The following is an 18,114-nucleotide window of genomic DNA, read 5'->3' on the forward strand; positions in this document are numbered from 1 at the left end:
AGTATGATTATCAAAAATAAATTGCAATATATTTTTTGTGTATATATATATCCTTAAGGTAACATTCTTATATAATTTTGTATTCTATTGGTTACTTTTTCCTATTCTTAATACTAGATAATATTTTAGGAGCACAAATTTGTAATAAGCTTTTTCAGGAGAAGTAACTCCAACATTAATTTCCAACATGTTTACGTCTGCTTGTTGAGATGGACGTCGTTCCTGTGAAGGCATAGTTTTATTTTGATTACTTAAACTCTATTCTAAAGTTATGAAAGTCTTCCATTGCGAATTGGAGATGGAAAAAGCCCACCCAAGCTTTAAACACTTGTGTCATATTCATCAAATTTATGACAAAAAGGCACATTGTCTTAATTAAATTACCTAGTAATTAACACCTTTGAAGTCCTATCAACAATAATTGATTGTAATGACTTGAATAACCTGGGGGCAATCACCAGGTGTCACCACTGTGTATCATAGTACAGCAGATATAGGTACTAACCAAGTTGGCGTGGGCGATTTTGATCTTACACGATAACAAAATCTTTGTTTTGTTCACATAATATCCATGTGTACTTCAATCTAAACATAATTGCTGTTTTAAGAAATGATTTTGTCGTAGGTTGGTGATAAGATATGTGTCATTATTTTCCAAAAACAAGAGGGATTACTAAAACATTGTAAAAGCATGTGCAAATACTTGTCAAAGAAGTTGGCTCTCGTCTCATCCGATATAATTCTATATTCATTGCAACTCTTTTTCTGATAGAAGGTCAATGTGTGTGTGTAATAAGTATAGCTGTTTCAATAATTAGCATTGAAATCTTTCATACATATGTTATTTTTCGATATTTGATACCTAAACAAGAGGCTGTCACAACGACAGCAAACCAGATTTATTAATATTTATTTGTGTCCTGGCAATATCACAAGAACCATTACTGATGAATGGTGAAAGTGAAAATCGTCAATATCAAATTTGACCTCCATTTTGTCATCAGTATCAACATCTTAAAATTGGAAAAGCTTAGATTGAATGGTTCATGAGTAAATGCAACAACCTGAATTGAAACGCCATTTCACAATCTTTCAAGAACCATATAACTCCTGAATGGTAAACGTCAAAATCATCATTATTGAACTTGACCTCTAATTTGCCATCAGTAACAACATATAAAAATTTCAAAAGCTTTGGTTGAATGGTTCATGAGAAAATGCACGGACACGACTGGAAACACCATTTTTCAATCTTTCAAGAACCATAACTCCTGTTTTTTGCCATGTAATCGATTACATTACGATTACTTGTAATCAGAAATGGCATGATAACTGATTACATAGGATTACACTGCAAAATGTTATCGATTACAGCTGATTACGATTACTGATTACGATTACCCCATGCCTGATATATATGCATGTATGTGACAGAGTAGTTGTATTTCAAAATTTTCATCTAGAGCTTGGCCCCTCAAAACCTTTTTTTCATTGTTCATGTTGTTTGTGTTCAGTTTGTTTGTGTTCAGGAATTATTTAGTATAGCTTCAACAAGTTGATTTGTGATGATAGTTTAAAAAAAAGCACACTACCATTTTGAAACATTCATAGCTTAAAACACCATTATGTACAAATTTCTTAATTGAGAATGTATAAAACATGGATTGCCAAAAGTATGATTATCAAAAATAAATTGCAATATATTTTTTGTGTATATATATATCCTTAAGGTAACATTCTTATATAATTTTGTATTCTATTGGTTACTTTTTCCTATTCTTAATACTAGATAATATTTTAGGAGCACAAATTTGTAATAAGCTTTTTCAGGAGAAGTAACTCCAACATTAATTTCCAACATGTTTACGTCTGCTTGTTGAGATGGACGTCGTTCCTGTGAAGGCATAGTTTTATTTTGATTACTTAAACTCTATTCTAAAGTTATGAAAGTCGACTGGAAACACCATTTTTCAATCTTTCAAGAACCACAACTCCTGAACGGTAAAAGTCAAAATCGTCATTATTGAACTTGACCTCCATTTTGTCATCAGTAACAACATATTAAAATTTGGGAAGCTTAGGTAGAACAGTTCATGCGTAAATGCACGGACACGACTGGAAACTCCATTTTTCAATCTTTCAAGAACCATAACTCCTGAACGGTAAAAGTCAAAATCGCCATTATTGAACTTGACCTCCATTTTGTCATCAGTAACAACATATTAAAATTTGGGAAGCTTAGGTAGAACAGTTCATGCATAAATGCACGGACACGACTGGAAACTCCATTTTTCAATCTTTCAAGAACCATAACTCCTGAACGGTAAAAGTCAAAATCGCCATTATTGAACTTGACCTTCATTTAGTTGTCAGTAACAACATATTAAAATTTTAAAAGCTTTGGTTGAACGGTTCATGAGTTAATGCACGGACAACATTTGATTGCCACCCGCCCGCCCGACCGACCGCCCGCCCGCCGTACATCCCCAAATCAATAACCGACATTTTTGTCACAAAAATCCGGTTAAAAAGTGTTGTGTACGGTGTTTAGCTGACCACATAAATCCTTATGTATGGTGCATAGTTGTTGTACACCGTACACAAAAACATTATTTTTATACTCGTTTATTATCCAAAAAAATTCAAGAAATGAGTAATCACATGTAGGTTTATGATTGGTGACTATTACATTTGTACTTTTGCCCTGTATTACGTTTCTTTCAGATAAAACATGTAAATGTCTCAACAACTGTATCGAAATTGAAAGTTGGTGTTGACATTCACAACTATTTGCTCATGTACAAGTTAATTGTTCTTATAAGGATATCAAATTTGTTTTATGAATAGGAAAAAATTGATGCAAAAATTATTTGGGAGCAGGAATTTCAAATGTTGAGAAATGTATCTTGAATATTGATAAAGCAAAACAAAGATTTTCGTTACTGTGTAAGGTCAAAATCGATCATGCCAGCTTGGTTAGTACCTATATCCGGTGTACTGATGATACACGGTGGTCACATATGTAATTTAACTTCTGGTAAGAAATAGATGAAACAGAAGGCAATTTAACCAAAACGGCACAAGGGTTTTTCAGAAAAAAAGGTGTCAGGACAGAAGGGCACGGCTGAGGGCACCGGGGGCGAGGCGCCCTTCCATTTTGGGACCAACGAGATCACTAATTAACAAATGATTATGAAGAAATCAATTTCATGCAAATTTTTGTCTGATTACACCAAAAAAAGAGAAAGTTTATGATTTTCTACAATATGTAGAATATACAAAGAATCTGATAGTTAAAAGATTAACAATATTCTTTTAACATGTTTATAACAGAAGAATTCGTTTTTTTTTCAATTACTATTTTTATCTTTGTTTTGTTTTGGTAACTAACATGGTTAATAGCATTTCCATTTCAATTCTTATTTTAGAACAACCCAACAAAATGAGTTTTCCGGGAAAATTTATTCAAAACACACCTGCATGTCTCTTCATCATTTTCAGGGCAGATTCAGGTATAATTTTAATAAATTATAAGATTTTTAATGAAGCTTGTTAAAGTATTAAATGTATTTAAATTTAAATAAACCTGTCAACAGAAGCCATGTACATGTAATATCATAATTCCAATTATGCAAGAAACTTATGATTTATATTGTCTTTGTCTATTACATGTAAATATGAAACTGTTTTATGAATCTTGGTTTTTTTTTGGTTGTATGAGCAAATACATTAATTTGCTGAGCAAAATGGTCATCTCTGGTTGTTTCTTATTTTACCTGTCATTTATTGAATTTATTGTATCCTTTTATTGTCAGTATGCTGTCAGAAGTCCTGGAGCAAAAGCACAGGCCAAATCCTTCTTCCTGTAACGTAAACAGCTGAGCTAACGGAGTATAATGTCACAAGACAGATTATGACTTTATGTAATTACTTTGAGTATTTCACTAAATACTTATTTTATAATAATCATTGTGTTATGATGTTTATGTATCTTGATCGACAAGGGCCCATGATTGGTAAAATAAATAATGTTGTATGTCCTATATTTTATAAATTATGTGAGCCCCTTACTCCATGTACCCAGGCCTGAGCTTCTGTCTCTTATATTCTAGCAAGATAAATGAAATGAATTGTTTTTTTTTCCTTGCTGATATCATTTGAATGCTTAGTGAATGTAAAAACTAGAACAAAATATGACTTGATACAATTTGAGGAAAACGAAAGTACAAAAATTTATGTACCCTATCAATAAAATTTGTGGGTTTATCTTCTTCCATTTTTTCTTTCTTGTCTTTTTCTTTATCTTTAGATTGACGTGTAAAGTAACTTCCCATCGTCGTTTGTTTCGATTTGTCTTTAGAACTTTCGTTCATCTCAAATATCAGGAAATATAAATGCTTGATTGGATACTGCACAACAAATCAAACGATTGTGAAACCGGAAGTTAAATGTCTTATCTTACGAAAGTAAATCATTCGATAGCGCGTTTATGTGATTATAGTATAATCCGTTAATCATTAATTATTTTTATCACCTTATATTATAAAAACAAATTTTAAAGTTTTCTTGTACAATTATGATCTATATATCAGGATAGTACGAAACTATACGTGCACACTTTACAAACATGGCTGCCCCCATAGAAAATATAAAAATTCAGAAATTTTGATATTTCATTTAAATTAATGCAATATGGTTTTCGTTCAAATACAAAGAACGTTCGGCAAACCATTTGCATTTAGGTAAAGCACATATTTTGTAAATGACAAACTCTTTGTCATAAACTTTTAACCTTGGCCAATGTCTTTCCAACAGTGCCTGACAGTGGTACTTTGGGCATGGACCCCCCTTTTTTTGATTATTTTTTTTCTTAAATCATTTAAAATTCTTTGTTATGAGACAGGCGTTTCTTGTTAAAAGAATGAAATCTATATACTTTTTTGGTACTCTGTCAGACTGTCACTGTCTGAGTGTCTGTTATTCATACTTGCTAAAATCTATGCGGTTTATATAACTATAACTAATTTATAGTTTCTAATATGCCTTTTATAGCACTTAACATCTATCAACAGGGAAAATTATCACCGTTTTTGCACGTGTTATGCTAGTCCAGAAAATCATGCTGTCTGCTGTGGGTAAATTTCAATTTTGACTTTTAGGCGACAAAGCATAAAGTCAAAATAGCCTATCTTGCCAAATTACCTGGATCTTCTACATGACACAGTGTTCATCATGCTCATGTACACACACTTTCCGCCTGCCATTTAATATGAGGCAGGCATAACCTGTGAATGGGGACGAAGTCTGTATGTATTATTTTCTTAATTCAATCATGTTGATAAAAGAAACCGAAATACCGTACGTAACGTTCCCGATTTTGGTTCTGTTGTTAGGGAATTAGCTGTGACGTTCTTTAAGTTATGACGTCATATTCGATGTAAACAAAAGAAACGCTTTCATCAGGGAACGTAACGGTTTTTTTTCATATCAAACAATTATTAAAATTGAATTTGTATTGAGATCCAATCTTATGTTTTACTAGACTGATAAATATAAAAAAAAAATCAAAGTCTCATGCAAACAAGACAGATTTCTGCGCAAATGCGGGAAAACCGGAACAGGAACTAGATCTGAAAAAAAACGTTAACGATTTTGAGTTCATTAGTACAATGAAAAATTCGGGAAATTTTCCCAGATTTTTTTTTTTTTTTTTTTTTTCATTGATTTTTCTACCGTAATTGGGGACTTCGTCCCCATATTAATGATTTTGAATTCACATGTCTTTGTTACCATGTATGTGTGTTCTGATTTCTTACTCATACCAACTGAGCCCTCATAAGTAAACTGACTTCTTAACAATAATGTTGTGGAAAATAAAGAGACATTTGGTCATTGATGATGGTGACCAAATCTTTTAGCAGATCACTCTGATCCAATGCAAGAGTGTCGGTGTAAGGAATGAACAGTAAAAAAGTGTGGTAGCAATTTAACAGGAGATGCTTAACATTTCCCTCTCAAATAATCTTCTTTTACTAGTGTTTTTTTAGTTTTAAACATTGGTGAACTACCCCAGAACTGTTGCCTCATGTTTTGTCAGAGTAATAAAAATTAGCCAAATACAAAATAAAGTATGTTTGTGTACACAAAAATCTGTTTATTTAAATACTTTACAAACCATGCAAACAGTTGTTAAACATAAAACATTGTAAATTTTCTTAATCTTTTAATAGGATCCTCAACAGATGTAACCAAAATTTGGCAGTCGGAAGGAACTTAGAAACATGTAAAATAAAATTAAGGACACACTTTAACACAGCATTGAATTCATCATCAAAGAAAACTTCCCAGAATTCCTCAAAATGGCTTTTAGGACTTTCAGGAATATGTGGCTGTGTTACCATAGCAATAAAACACTGTCCTGTGGCACACTGTAAAACAAATGTGATCAAATCAAGACTAGACCATTTAGACAATGAAGATGTAAAGAGTGATGCTAAATTTGATTGGTCAGGATTTTTTAAATTATTAGTTCCAGAATTAGGATATTTAATAGCTGCAATCATAGTAAGTTATATAAATGCACCTGTATGACTTTTTCTTGTTATTGAAGACCTTACAGTGACCCACAGTTGTTAATGTCAGTGTCATTAAGTCTCTCGTGGAGAGTTGTCTCATCAGCAATCATACTACATCTTCTTATTTTTATAAGTCAATTATAATATGGGAATAGTATTATAGTGCTGGTTCATTCGATATTAAACCATTTTAAACACTGCTATATATACCATAACATAGAAAAAAGCTATATATTAACATTTCCAAAAAAAAGTGGCAAAAATTTGTACTTTCATACATTGTTTGTACCTTCTACATAGAAAAAAAAGTATAAATACACTTTTATTTCTGGTGATCATTTATAGGGATGTAATTGTTTTTATTGTTACCAGGTGAAAGCATAAAGAAAGATGTAACGATACGTATACATGTACGTATTATCCTGTACTAAACAATATCAATATGTTCTATTTTCAGAGTGCCTTAGCTGCTGCCTTTATAAATATAAAAATTCCAATAGTTCTTGGTGAATTGGTAAATGTCCTGTCAAATTTTTCCAGAGAAGAGGCTCAAAATATTTTAGACGAAATCAAGAAACCTGCTTTAAAATTAGTTAAATATTATTGCATACAGGTATAATAATTTAGACTTTTTAAAATTCGATGTAAAATAGTGTTATTTGATATTACAGTTTGTTCTATATACACAACTGTTATTTTGAATAAATGCAGATTTCAGAAAATGCACCACCGTTTTTAGTTTACAACATTGTTTGACAAGAGAAAAAATGAATCCATTACAAAATTTTCAGCAAGCAAGATAATATATAAATTTATATTAACAAAACATGACCTTTCAGGAAAACTAATTTACACCCTACTCCAAAGGATAAGGGTTTACCTCTGTCCACCTGTTCCTATCATGAAATTTTCATTGTATTCTCAGGAACTACAAATCAGAGTTTCATAAAATTTGTTATCAAGCTTTTTGTTTAAATAGCATGTTATACATTTGTACCTTGGAATGAGTTAAAATATTTATGATAATTCCACCTTATGTAATAATGCTGTATTTTGATTGGATGAGAAACATGGTATTTTTCACCAATTTATACATATTAAGATTTCTTTTCTCTGCCGGGGTGTTTGCCATTAGGGAATTCCATGTGCCGGGGTATTTGCTAGCAAATACCATGGCAGATATGGGAAATACCCTAGCAAATACCATGGCAGATGGGGAATACCATGTCTAAAAATAACTCAATGAATTATTTCTATTCTAATATGACAAATTCATGGTCATTCCAAATATATGGTTCCAGATGAAAAAATTAGGATAAAAAGCATCATTATTGAATTTGAACCGACTGACGTAAATAATCCGTGAATGACGTCATAAATAAAACTCAAAGGAATCGAATATTGTCAACCGATCACATAAAACTGAGATCCACTTGTATTACGCTTCACTGAAACTGATGAACAAAGTGTAGTAGTCAGTCGAGAACCAGCTTATGATCATAAAAAGGGAGATATATATACAGTCAGTGACTGTACATAAAAAAAAAGGATAAGAAACGATTATACGGTTAATGCAACTTGACTTCGCAAATAGCACAGCTGCAGTGTATAAAAAAATTATACATTCAAGTCGAAGTTTCATAAGATTCAAAAATGTATCTGATTATAATCAACTTTCTGAGGTGGAACATTCGGTGGAATTAAACAATTATATCATGCTTACAAGGGGTATTTGCCAAAAATACCGGTTTCGAGGTAATCAAATTTCCCTCGCCTAACGGCTCTGGAAATTTGTACCTCTCAACCGGTATTTTTGGCAAATACCCCTTGTAAGCATGATATATTTGTATAATATATGTTTGGTATGTATAAACTTTTCAACATATAATTTAACAATGTTGTTTTGTATTACAGGGTTTGTTGACATTCTGTTACATATCACTGCTTACAACTGTAGGAGAAAATGTTGCCACAAGTTTACGTAAACAGCTGTTTGATGCCTACCTCAGACAAGATATAGAATTCTTCGATAGAAATAAAACTGGAGAATTGGTAGACAGGTATAGGATGAGACTCTTTTATACTATTGATAGGTTTTTTATGCTCCACCTACGATAGTAGAGGGGCATTATGTTTTCTGGTCTGTGGCTCCGTTTTCATTCGTCCGTCCGTTCGTTTGTCCCGCTTCAGGTTAAAGTTTTTGGTCAAGGTAGTTTTTGATGAAATTTAAGTCCAATCATCTGGAAACTTAGTACACATGTTCCCTATAGTATAATCTTTCTAATTTTAATGCCAAATTAGATATTTACCCAATTTCAAAGTCCATGGAACATCATGAACATGGAAAATGATAGTGCGAGTGGGGCATCCGTGTACTTTGGACACATTTTTGTTATGTCTAAGAAGTAGATTTTTTTGAGCTGTGTATTATTTTTACAGTTATTTGAAGGATTTCACATTGGACAGAAGAACAAACATTTTTTTAATAGGAAAATTTTAACAATTTTGTTAAAAACTTAAAATTTTAAAGATTTGTTTCCAGATTTTTGTAAATTTTCTAAAATAAGTACACTTTTTCAATTTTGTTCAAAGACATCATTTATTTATTTAAGTACATTTTATCCAAGTTTCATGGATTATCATATTACAAAATGTATTGATATAAACAATTTTTGTATTTATGAAGAATTTCCAATGCAGAGTTTATTGTTTATGGCAAAAATGTTTATGCTGTTGAATTGATATGTCAATTTATACATTCATGTATCAAACAATAAAAAATATTAAGATGTTGGACTTTCATTTTGTATTGATTTTGTTAGGGGGGTTAACACAATGTTAACAAAAATTGGTAGATCTACCACACAAGTATTCTGCAAAAATTGAATCATTTATTAATCACAATGAAAAATTTAGAAATGTTTAACAGGGAAATATTTTTTAATTTTTTTAGTTTTAATTTTTTTTATCTTAAATTTCATTGATGAACATCATAAAATCTACAAAATTTACACATTCAAATAATCCATTGCACAATGTTGTGAGTATATATTCTGCAATCAAATAGGTTCAGTAAATATCTACCTTTTTTTTACACAAAAAATTATCTTCTATAGCATTTTATTGGTACAAATGTATCAAAATTAATAAATGTTATTTTGACAGAATACATGTTTATTGTATTTCAACTCTCAGACAGAAAATACTTTATTCAGGTTATGAATAAGTCATCGGAGTTCACAAATCAATAATTCCATCAAAATTACTACTATAAAGACATTACAATGCTCTTTGAAGTTATTTCATGTGAAATTTTGAATTAGAAAAAGACTGGCTATTCCAGAAAAAAATGTATGGGGGGGGGGGGGGGGGGTGGTAGACTCTAAACATCCAGAATTCTGATTTGTTTTAAGAATAATGAACGCAAGAGGTATTTGTCAAATGTCAAGGTTGCAGGTAGTCAGCAAATAATTATCACAACTAAAAACAAACATTGTAAGGTGATTTTGAGCTTGACCTGTTCAATGAACATTTATTTTTTTATGACCTTTAGCTATCCTGTAGACATCTTGTTCGTTTATCTTCCTTGTTGGGTTGCTGTCTCATTTGTTTTTCTACATCTTGTTTGTTTATCTTCTTTGTTGGGTTGCTGTCTCATTTGTTTTTCTACATCTTGTTTTCTTCATACATTTTGTATTTAGAATAGCTATATATTCTAGGACAAAAGAAATAAATTTGTTCGATTAAAAGAATGGATCAGATTAATTTTACAGCTCTTCTATAAACACATGCAAAAAAAAATTTTGATCAACTTGCTTGTTGTGTCTGCTTGGATGTTTGCAAACAATAGGTAGGCGGAGTTTCAATATAAACTGGGATTTGATTGGACATGAATTGAAGTTAATGTTTATTGCCCAATCAAATTTCATTATATAGTAAACAGACTACCTACCTGTTGTTTACAAACATTCAAACAAACATAGCAAGCAAGTTGATCAATGGTTTGCTATGCATGCTTTAATAGAAAAGCTGTAAAGAATATTTTCTTTTGCAGATTGACCTCAGATATCCAAGACTTCAAAAGTTCTTTTAAACTATGCATATCATCAGGACTCAGGGCCACAGCACAGGTAAAATACTTATGTATATACATTTTATCTTCCATGGCATTAAAATGAAAAAAAAATAATTAAAGTTTTTAGATAACTGTAAGTTCTAATATTAATCTACAAATAGAAATATTACAGCAATTATATAAAAGTAAAAAGAGATGGGGTGATTGCCAATGAGACAACTCTCCACAACAACAGAATGACACAGGAATTAACAGCTATAGGTCACTGTACGCCTTTTAACACTGTACATAGCCCATACTGCAAAATAAGCATATTGAGATCAATTGAAATGTCAAGTTCTTTAGCTTTTTTATGCACTTTGGGGTAAATAAAGATATTATTAGCTCACCTGACCCAAAGGGCCAAGTAAGCTTTTCCCATCACTTGACGTCCGTCCTCGTCCGTCGTCAATAACTTTTACAAAAATCTTCTCCTCTGAAACTACTGGGCAAAATTTAATCAAACTTGGCCACAATCATCATTGAGGTATGTAGTTTAAAAAATGTGTGGCATGACCTGGCCAACCAACCAAGATGGCCGTCATGGCTAAAAATAGGGGTAAAATGTAGATTTTGGCTTATAACTCTGAAACCAAAGCATTTAGAGCAAATCTGACATGGTACAATTGTCTATAAGGTCACGATCTATCTGCCCTGAAATTTTCAGACAAATCAGACAACCTGTTGTTGGGTTGCTGCCACCAAATTAGTAATTTTAAGGAAAATTTTGCAGTTTTTGGTTATTATCTTGAATATTATTATGGATAGAGATAAATTGTAAAAAGCAATAATGTTCAGCAAAGTAAGATCTACAAAAAAGTCAACATGACCAAAGTTAAGGAGTTATTGCCCTTTATAGTAAATTTTTAACCATTTTTCAAAAATTTTAATATTCTTTTAAAAAAATCTTCTCCTGTGAAACTACTGGGCCAAATTTAACCAAACTTGGCCACAATCATTATTGGGGTATATAGTTTAAAAAATGTGTGGCGTGACCTGGCCAACCAACCAAGATGGCCACCATGGCTAAAAATAGTACATATGGGTGACATGTAGATCTCTGAAACCAAAGCATTTAGAGCAAATCTGACAAGAGATTAAATTGTTTATCAGATCAAGATCTATCTGCCCATAAATTTTCAGACAAATCAGACAACTCCTTTTGGGGTTTCTGCCCCTGAATTAGTAATTTTAAATAAAATTTTGCAGTTTTTGGTTATTATTTTGAATACTTTTATAGATAGAGATAAACTGTAAACAGCAATAATGTTCAGCAAAGAAAAATCTACAATTAAGTCAAACATGACCAAAATTTTCAAATGACCCTTTAAGGAGTTATTACCCTTTAAAGTCAATTTTAAACAATTTTCATAAATTTTTGTAAATTTTTAGAAAATATTTTTCACTGTAATTACTGGGCCAAGTTCATTATAGATATAGATAATTGTAACAACAAGAATGTTCAGTAAAGTAAGATCTACAAACACATCACCATCACCAAAACACAATTTGTCAAGAATGTATCTGTGTCCATTGTTTAATATGCACATAGACCAAGGTGAGCAACACAGGCTCTTGAGAGCCTCTAGTTTATTTAACATTTGTATACTTTTAGTACTAAGCAATCTCTTTTTACATTAAAGAGGAAAATATTTGTTTTCATTAGAGCTTTTGAAATAGTTTTCGTGAATATCGGATGACTGAGAATTATTTGAAAATGGTCATACTTTTTGAATGCAACTTATGTTTTTCAATAACCTGTCACAATAATAGAATAATATTAATAACTTACAGTAAATGTCATTGTTATATGTAGCTGATCTTGCCAAAATACTTTTCTAATATACTGTTAATTCATTATCCTTCATTGAATACCAATTTTCATTGGTTTCGATGATACATGTGAACCAAAAATTCAATGTTCTCGAACTGACACATTTTCTGTAGGCTTTGTATGCAGAGATTGAGAAACCACAAAATCAAATACCCACACAAATGCAAGTTTGCCTCAATCCACGAAAACTGATACCCGTGAAAATAAACGAATCCATAATATTCTGAGGATTGGAGGGATAGATAATATAACAAACTAATATTTACAAACAGAATAGTTTGTGACTAGCTGTTTTATCTCTTTTTTTCAGACAATAGGATGTGTTGGGACTATGTATACCATATCTCCAAAATTAACGGGACTAATGATCACAGTTGTGCCAGCTATTATAGGAACAGGGACACTTATGGGGTCTGGTCTAAGGAAATTATCTAAAAAGGCCCAGTCACAGGTGAGGCATTGTACATTTTAAAGTGGGCTTTGTTTCAGAAGGACATGAAGGAGAAGGTAGGTTTTGGAGTCAAAATGACCTTGTATGGAGCTGGTTCTATACTTCTGAAAAACTTGTAATTTAAAAGTAAACTGATACTCGATTCATATTGTATCATAAACCATACAATCTTCATATCAGGAAAGACCCAGTTACTGATATGATAGAAAGGACTTGGAAACAAGATGGATTCATTTGAGATGATATACCAACCACACACCTGAAAGTTATTTTAAAAAAGGAACTAAACTTTTATTCAGGAGAAAAACCGATTTTCAACACATTACATCTAAACACTGATAACTTGATCTTTTTAATGTTTGTCCCTTTTGGGAAGGACACTATTAATCATAAATTTACAAGAAAATATACTTGTACATTGAATTGTAACAACAAGAAGAAATTGAAATAAAAACTTTTTTTTCATATAATGCTATCATTTCCCACACAAAATAGCAAACTGAGAGTACAGCAGGTTATAGTAGCTTGCGTAAAATTGGTTAAACATATTGCTATGCGAATAAGTTCCTGGAGTATCAACTTCAATTTATTTGTACATGTAGTGAAATCTTCTCTATGTATTACATATAGAGAAGGTCACACTGCATGTACAAAAATTGAGACAACCTATTTCAAAACTTATATGAAAAAAAAAAAATAAAAAAATAAAAAGATATTATACAGATATTATACAAATAACCTGATATTTGTAAAAATATTAATTGTTAATTTTTATACGACCGCAAAAATTGAAAATTTTTTGGTCGTATATTGGTATCACATTGGCGTCGTCGTCCGAATACTTTTAGTTTTCGCACTCTAACTTTAATAAAAGTGAATAGAAATCTATGAAATTTTAACACAAGGTTTATGACCACAAAAGGAAGGTAAGAATTGATTTTGGGAGTTTTGGTCCCAATATTTTAGGAATTAGGCGCCAAAAAGGGCCCAAATAAGCATTTTCTTGGTTTTCCCACAATAACTTTGTTTGATTTCATCAAAAATTGAATAATTGGGGTTTTTTGATATGCCAAATCTAACTGTGTATGTAGGTTCTTAATTTTTGGTCCCGTTTTCAAATTGGTCTACATTAAGGTCCAAAGGGTCCAAAATTAAACTTAGTTTGATTTTAACAAAAATTGAATCCTTGGGGTTCTTTGATATGCTGAATCTAAAAATGTACTTAGATTTTTTGGGGAAAGACGGCTTCAAGCCGTCAATCCCCTAGGGGGTTGACCAGAGTGACACTCCCTCACATCATTCATTTTGTTTTTATACATGTTATAATGTGGAAAACCCCCCAACAAACCTTACTTAGATTGAAGAGAAGGAGACCCAGAAATAAATAGTTTGACTTTAAACACTTTTTTACACATTTCCCTTCTGTTTCTCACGAAACTATCGTATCTTGAACTCTCCTTTACACTATTTACGTTTATTTTACAATCCGGAAAAATTAGTATGACGAGATATTCTAAATATATCCAACCTACATTGTATTTTATAGTGAGTCTGTGACGTCATTCTTGGAAGAAGCAGGGATATCCTTCACAAGTTCACTGGTTATTTAAATCAATCTTAGAGATCGTGCATTAATAACAAATTGGTATTTGTTAAATCTAAACATAATATTGTTTACTGTAGATGATTTAAACATCAACATGCAATACTTTAATTTGTAGGTCAATAACTTTCAAAATAAACAAAGATCGTGGGGTTACATGAGACAGGGGAAAGAAACGATTTTATTACTTTTTTCGGGTCTCACTAATTAGAGACAAAAAGCGTCAAGAAGCGACAAGAAGCGTCAAAAAGACTATTTAGCGACAAGAAAAAAAATTCTTATTGTCGCTTCTTGTCGCTAAAATTCTTCTTGTCGCTAATTAGTGAGACCACTTTTTTCTGTAAAAATTCTGAGAATCTTCCTCCAATTCAGAGCACCTCAATTGATGAGTTATCCACTAAAATAAAAGTTAATGTTTTTAAACACTTCAAATGTGACATTTCATTGGATAAGTAGTCTTCTATTAAAACTAAATGTTTGTGTACCTACATAATCATTGTAATGGTAAAAAAATAAATAATAAAAATTTGCGTTTTGTAGTTTTAACATATTTATTATTTACAAATATTTCAAAATAAGATTTGGAAACAAGCTTCACACAGTTTACATTACTCTTAATGTTTTTTTTTTTTTTATAAGTACCTGTTTCCCTGTGATGAGAGTTGTAACTCGGAATTTTAACAATGGAAATTTTAAACTGAATAGATTTTTCAGTCCACACTTTCTAAAGAAAAAACTTAAAAATCCAAGGAGTACTGTCACAAAAAATGGAAAATGGCCCTAGCCTGCAGTTCAGTGATACACAATCAAGATTTCAATAAATATTGTAGTTGTTGTGAAATGACAGAATTCAGTGAGTTTTAGATAATTAGCTATCAACGTTAATCAATGGTTTAGATTTAGAAGATGCAAATCTCTTTCATTGGTCCAAATTGAATCCTAAACTAAGGAAATGAAATTACATACACAACAATTGATTTCAATATTGTCAACCTTTCTACATGTTCTAGCTGTTCTCTTTTTCATTCTTCATATGAAAACTATCAAAAGATACCCCCCCCCCCCCCCCCCCTGTTCCAAAAACATAATTAAATAGAAACAAGGGCCGTCTTTCCCTTCAGAGCTATTCAGCTCTTTGATTATTATTGGCACGGTTTTCAAGTTGGTTCAAATCGGGGTCCAAAATTAAACTTTGTTTGATTTCATCAAAAATTGAATAATTGGGGCTCTTTGATATGCCAAATCTAACTGTGTATTTAGATTCTTAATTTTTGGTCCCGTTTTCAAATTGGTCTACATTAAAATCCAAAGGATCCAAAATTAAACTAAGTTCAAAGCAAAATAAATATTTTAAGTTCATTAGACCACATTCATTCTGTGTCAGAAACCTATGCTGTGTCAACTATTTAATCACAATCCAAATTTAGAGCTGAATCCAGCTTGAATGTTGTGTCCATACTTGCCCCAACCGTTCAGGGTTCAACCTCTGCGGTCGTATAAAGCTGCGCCCTGCGGAGCATCTGGTTTAACCTACCCAGACAAAACTTTTAAATCTGAATATATTCATGAAAAGACATTATTTCTATATTGATAATTTACAATATTTAAGCAGAGTGACATATTCAAAAACTTTGATGTGAGAAATGTAAAATGCTAAGGAACATTTTGAACAAAAAAAACTAGTGACTTGTAAGAGCTTTAGAATTTGTATGTACATGATTTTTTTCCAATATTTTTTTATCAGCATGCAGCAAAGATGAACATTTTTCAAATTTCAGTTTCACAAGATTCTAATGCAATTATCTAAATAAATAAAGAAAATAAAAACATCTGATATCTGATAAATCTGTAAGAAGCTTTTCCTGAAATCACATAGTTAGTATAATATTTTTGTTCATTCTACAAAATTAGCAAATTGCTAATAGCAATACATTAATAAATCTACCCAACAATTTCTAAATTTACATTATTTCGTCATTGTCCATTATAAGTTGTTATCTACTTTTTAGTTATCAAAATCAACAGCAGTAGCAGATGAAGCTATAGGAAATGTTAGAACAGTCAGAGCTTTTGCCATGGAGTCTAAAGAAAATGAGTTTGTACATAAAATTACAAAATATATTTGCATTATTAAAACCTCATTAAAATTTATAAAATAATGCATGAATTCTTGACCGCTGTTAAAAAGAAAAAATATAAATATTGTGAATGCAAATTTTTTATAAAAGATAATTTTATTTATTGCAAACCTGATACTCAGCAAATTTTTCATTTATAAAATTATCTCAAGAATTTCTCCACCTTCTTCTTTCGTAATTCCCTCCTGTTTAGGAGCACTTGGATGAGACCGATAAATGTTTACAGTATCTGTTCGTATGGCCTACTACTCTTAAGTTTTTAGATATAAAACTGGCATGACCAAACACAGAGATATACCCCTTACTCTACGCACCACCTACAGTTATAACTTGTGTTGTTTTGGACCTTGAATTAACAAAAAAGTGTTGTAAAATTTGCCAATGCGAAAATTATTCACTGAAGAAGGGTCAAATAATGTCCTCATTTAAGTTTTTAACATGAAATAAACAAATTTAACACGAGCACGACAGCAACCATTCATCAACAGGTTTCTGTACTATAATTGATTATAAGGTTTTGGGAAAGACAGCACTTTATTTGTGTGAGGTAATTTATCCCTTAATTTTATTGATGCATATATTTGATAGAAGTAGGGAATGTGTCAAAGAGACAAAAACCTGACCAAAGAGTAGAAAACATCCCAATGCCACCAAGGGTCTTCTGAACACACAGAGAGAATATAACTCACCTGGATGTAGATTACAGCTTGCCTATAATCAATAATGTATACTAGTTCAGAGTTTTTTAAATCTTATGAAATAGGAAAAAAAATCAAAGAAACACTCTAGAGATAGTTGTGAATACATGTACCAGTATTGACTCTTTAGAATAAGTTGGCATTGAACTTCATCTATATATGAGGTAGTCCTCTGGTTAAGTTTTCGAATGGTATTATTTTATTCAATTTTCATGACGTTGATAGGTAAAAGTAGCATCTTAAAAAGCTTATAGAGTTTAAAAATATGAAGAAAAAAAACAATTATATTTTATGAGTTATATCTTTTCTTTTTAGAATGTTTGGACAGGAAGTAGAGAGTTCCAGGAAGTTAAATATTCAACTTGGTCTTGGTATAGGAGCATTCCAGTGCTTGGCTAATATTGCTTTAAATGGTAAGAATAAAACTGTAGTGGTGATTGTATGGTAGGGTAAAAATGAGTGGATACCGCTAGGTATTCACAGTTGTCTTGAAATAAAAGAATATGTGTCACAAAAGACAACAACACTCAGATATTTTTAACGCATAGTAATAGTTTTAATGGTTGACATGTTTCACCTATATATATATAGACGTCATCAGGTAAGAATAAAAGACAGATTATGAAATCATCAGAAAAACTGAATGAAGCAATCATTATTATACCAAATGAAATTGAGAATGGAAATGTGGAATGTGTCAA

At 31.4% G+C, this 18,114-nt stretch overlaps 2 protein-coding genes across 2 annotated transcripts in view; one reads left to right on the forward strand and one right to left on the reverse strand.

Moving 5' to 3' along the window:
- LOC139481769 (opioid growth factor receptor-like protein 1) overlaps positions 1 to 4,449 on the reverse strand; it is a 29,769-nt gene extending 25,320 nt beyond the window's left edge. The window contains exon 1 of the mRNA XM_071265265.1: positions 4,242 to 4,449. Within this exon, the coding sequence (XP_071121366.1) occupies positions 4,242 to 4,373 (132 nt within the window). The 5' untranslated portion in view covers positions 4,374 to 4,449. The remainder of the gene's footprint in view (positions 1 to 4,241) is intronic.
- A 148-nt stretch (positions 4,450 to 4,597) lies between these two features.
- Positions 4,598 to 18,114, forward strand: part of LOC139481767 (mitochondrial potassium channel ATP-binding subunit-like) — a 50,629-nt gene continuing 37,112 nt past the window's right edge. The window contains exons 1-8 of the mRNA XM_071265263.1: positions 4,598 to 4,742; positions 6,231 to 6,564; positions 7,033 to 7,188; positions 8,490 to 8,635; positions 10,630 to 10,705; positions 12,834 to 12,974; positions 16,587 to 16,672; positions 17,729 to 17,826. Of these exons, the coding sequence (XP_071121364.1) occupies positions 4,693 to 4,742; positions 6,231 to 6,564; positions 7,033 to 7,188; positions 8,490 to 8,635; positions 10,630 to 10,705; positions 12,834 to 12,974; positions 16,587 to 16,672; positions 17,729 to 17,826 (1,087 nt within the window). The 5' untranslated portion in view covers positions 4,598 to 4,692. The remainder of the gene's footprint in view (positions 4,743 to 6,230; positions 6,565 to 7,032; positions 7,189 to 8,489; positions 8,636 to 10,629; positions 10,706 to 12,833; positions 12,975 to 16,586; positions 16,673 to 17,728; positions 17,827 to 18,114) is intronic.

This window comes from Mytilus edulis, chromosome 7, assembly GCF_963676685.1.
Source record: "Mytilus edulis chromosome 7, xbMytEdul2.2, whole genome shotgun sequence".
Taxonomy (NCBI): domain Eukaryota; kingdom Metazoa; phylum Mollusca; class Bivalvia; order Mytilida; family Mytilidae; genus Mytilus; species Mytilus edulis.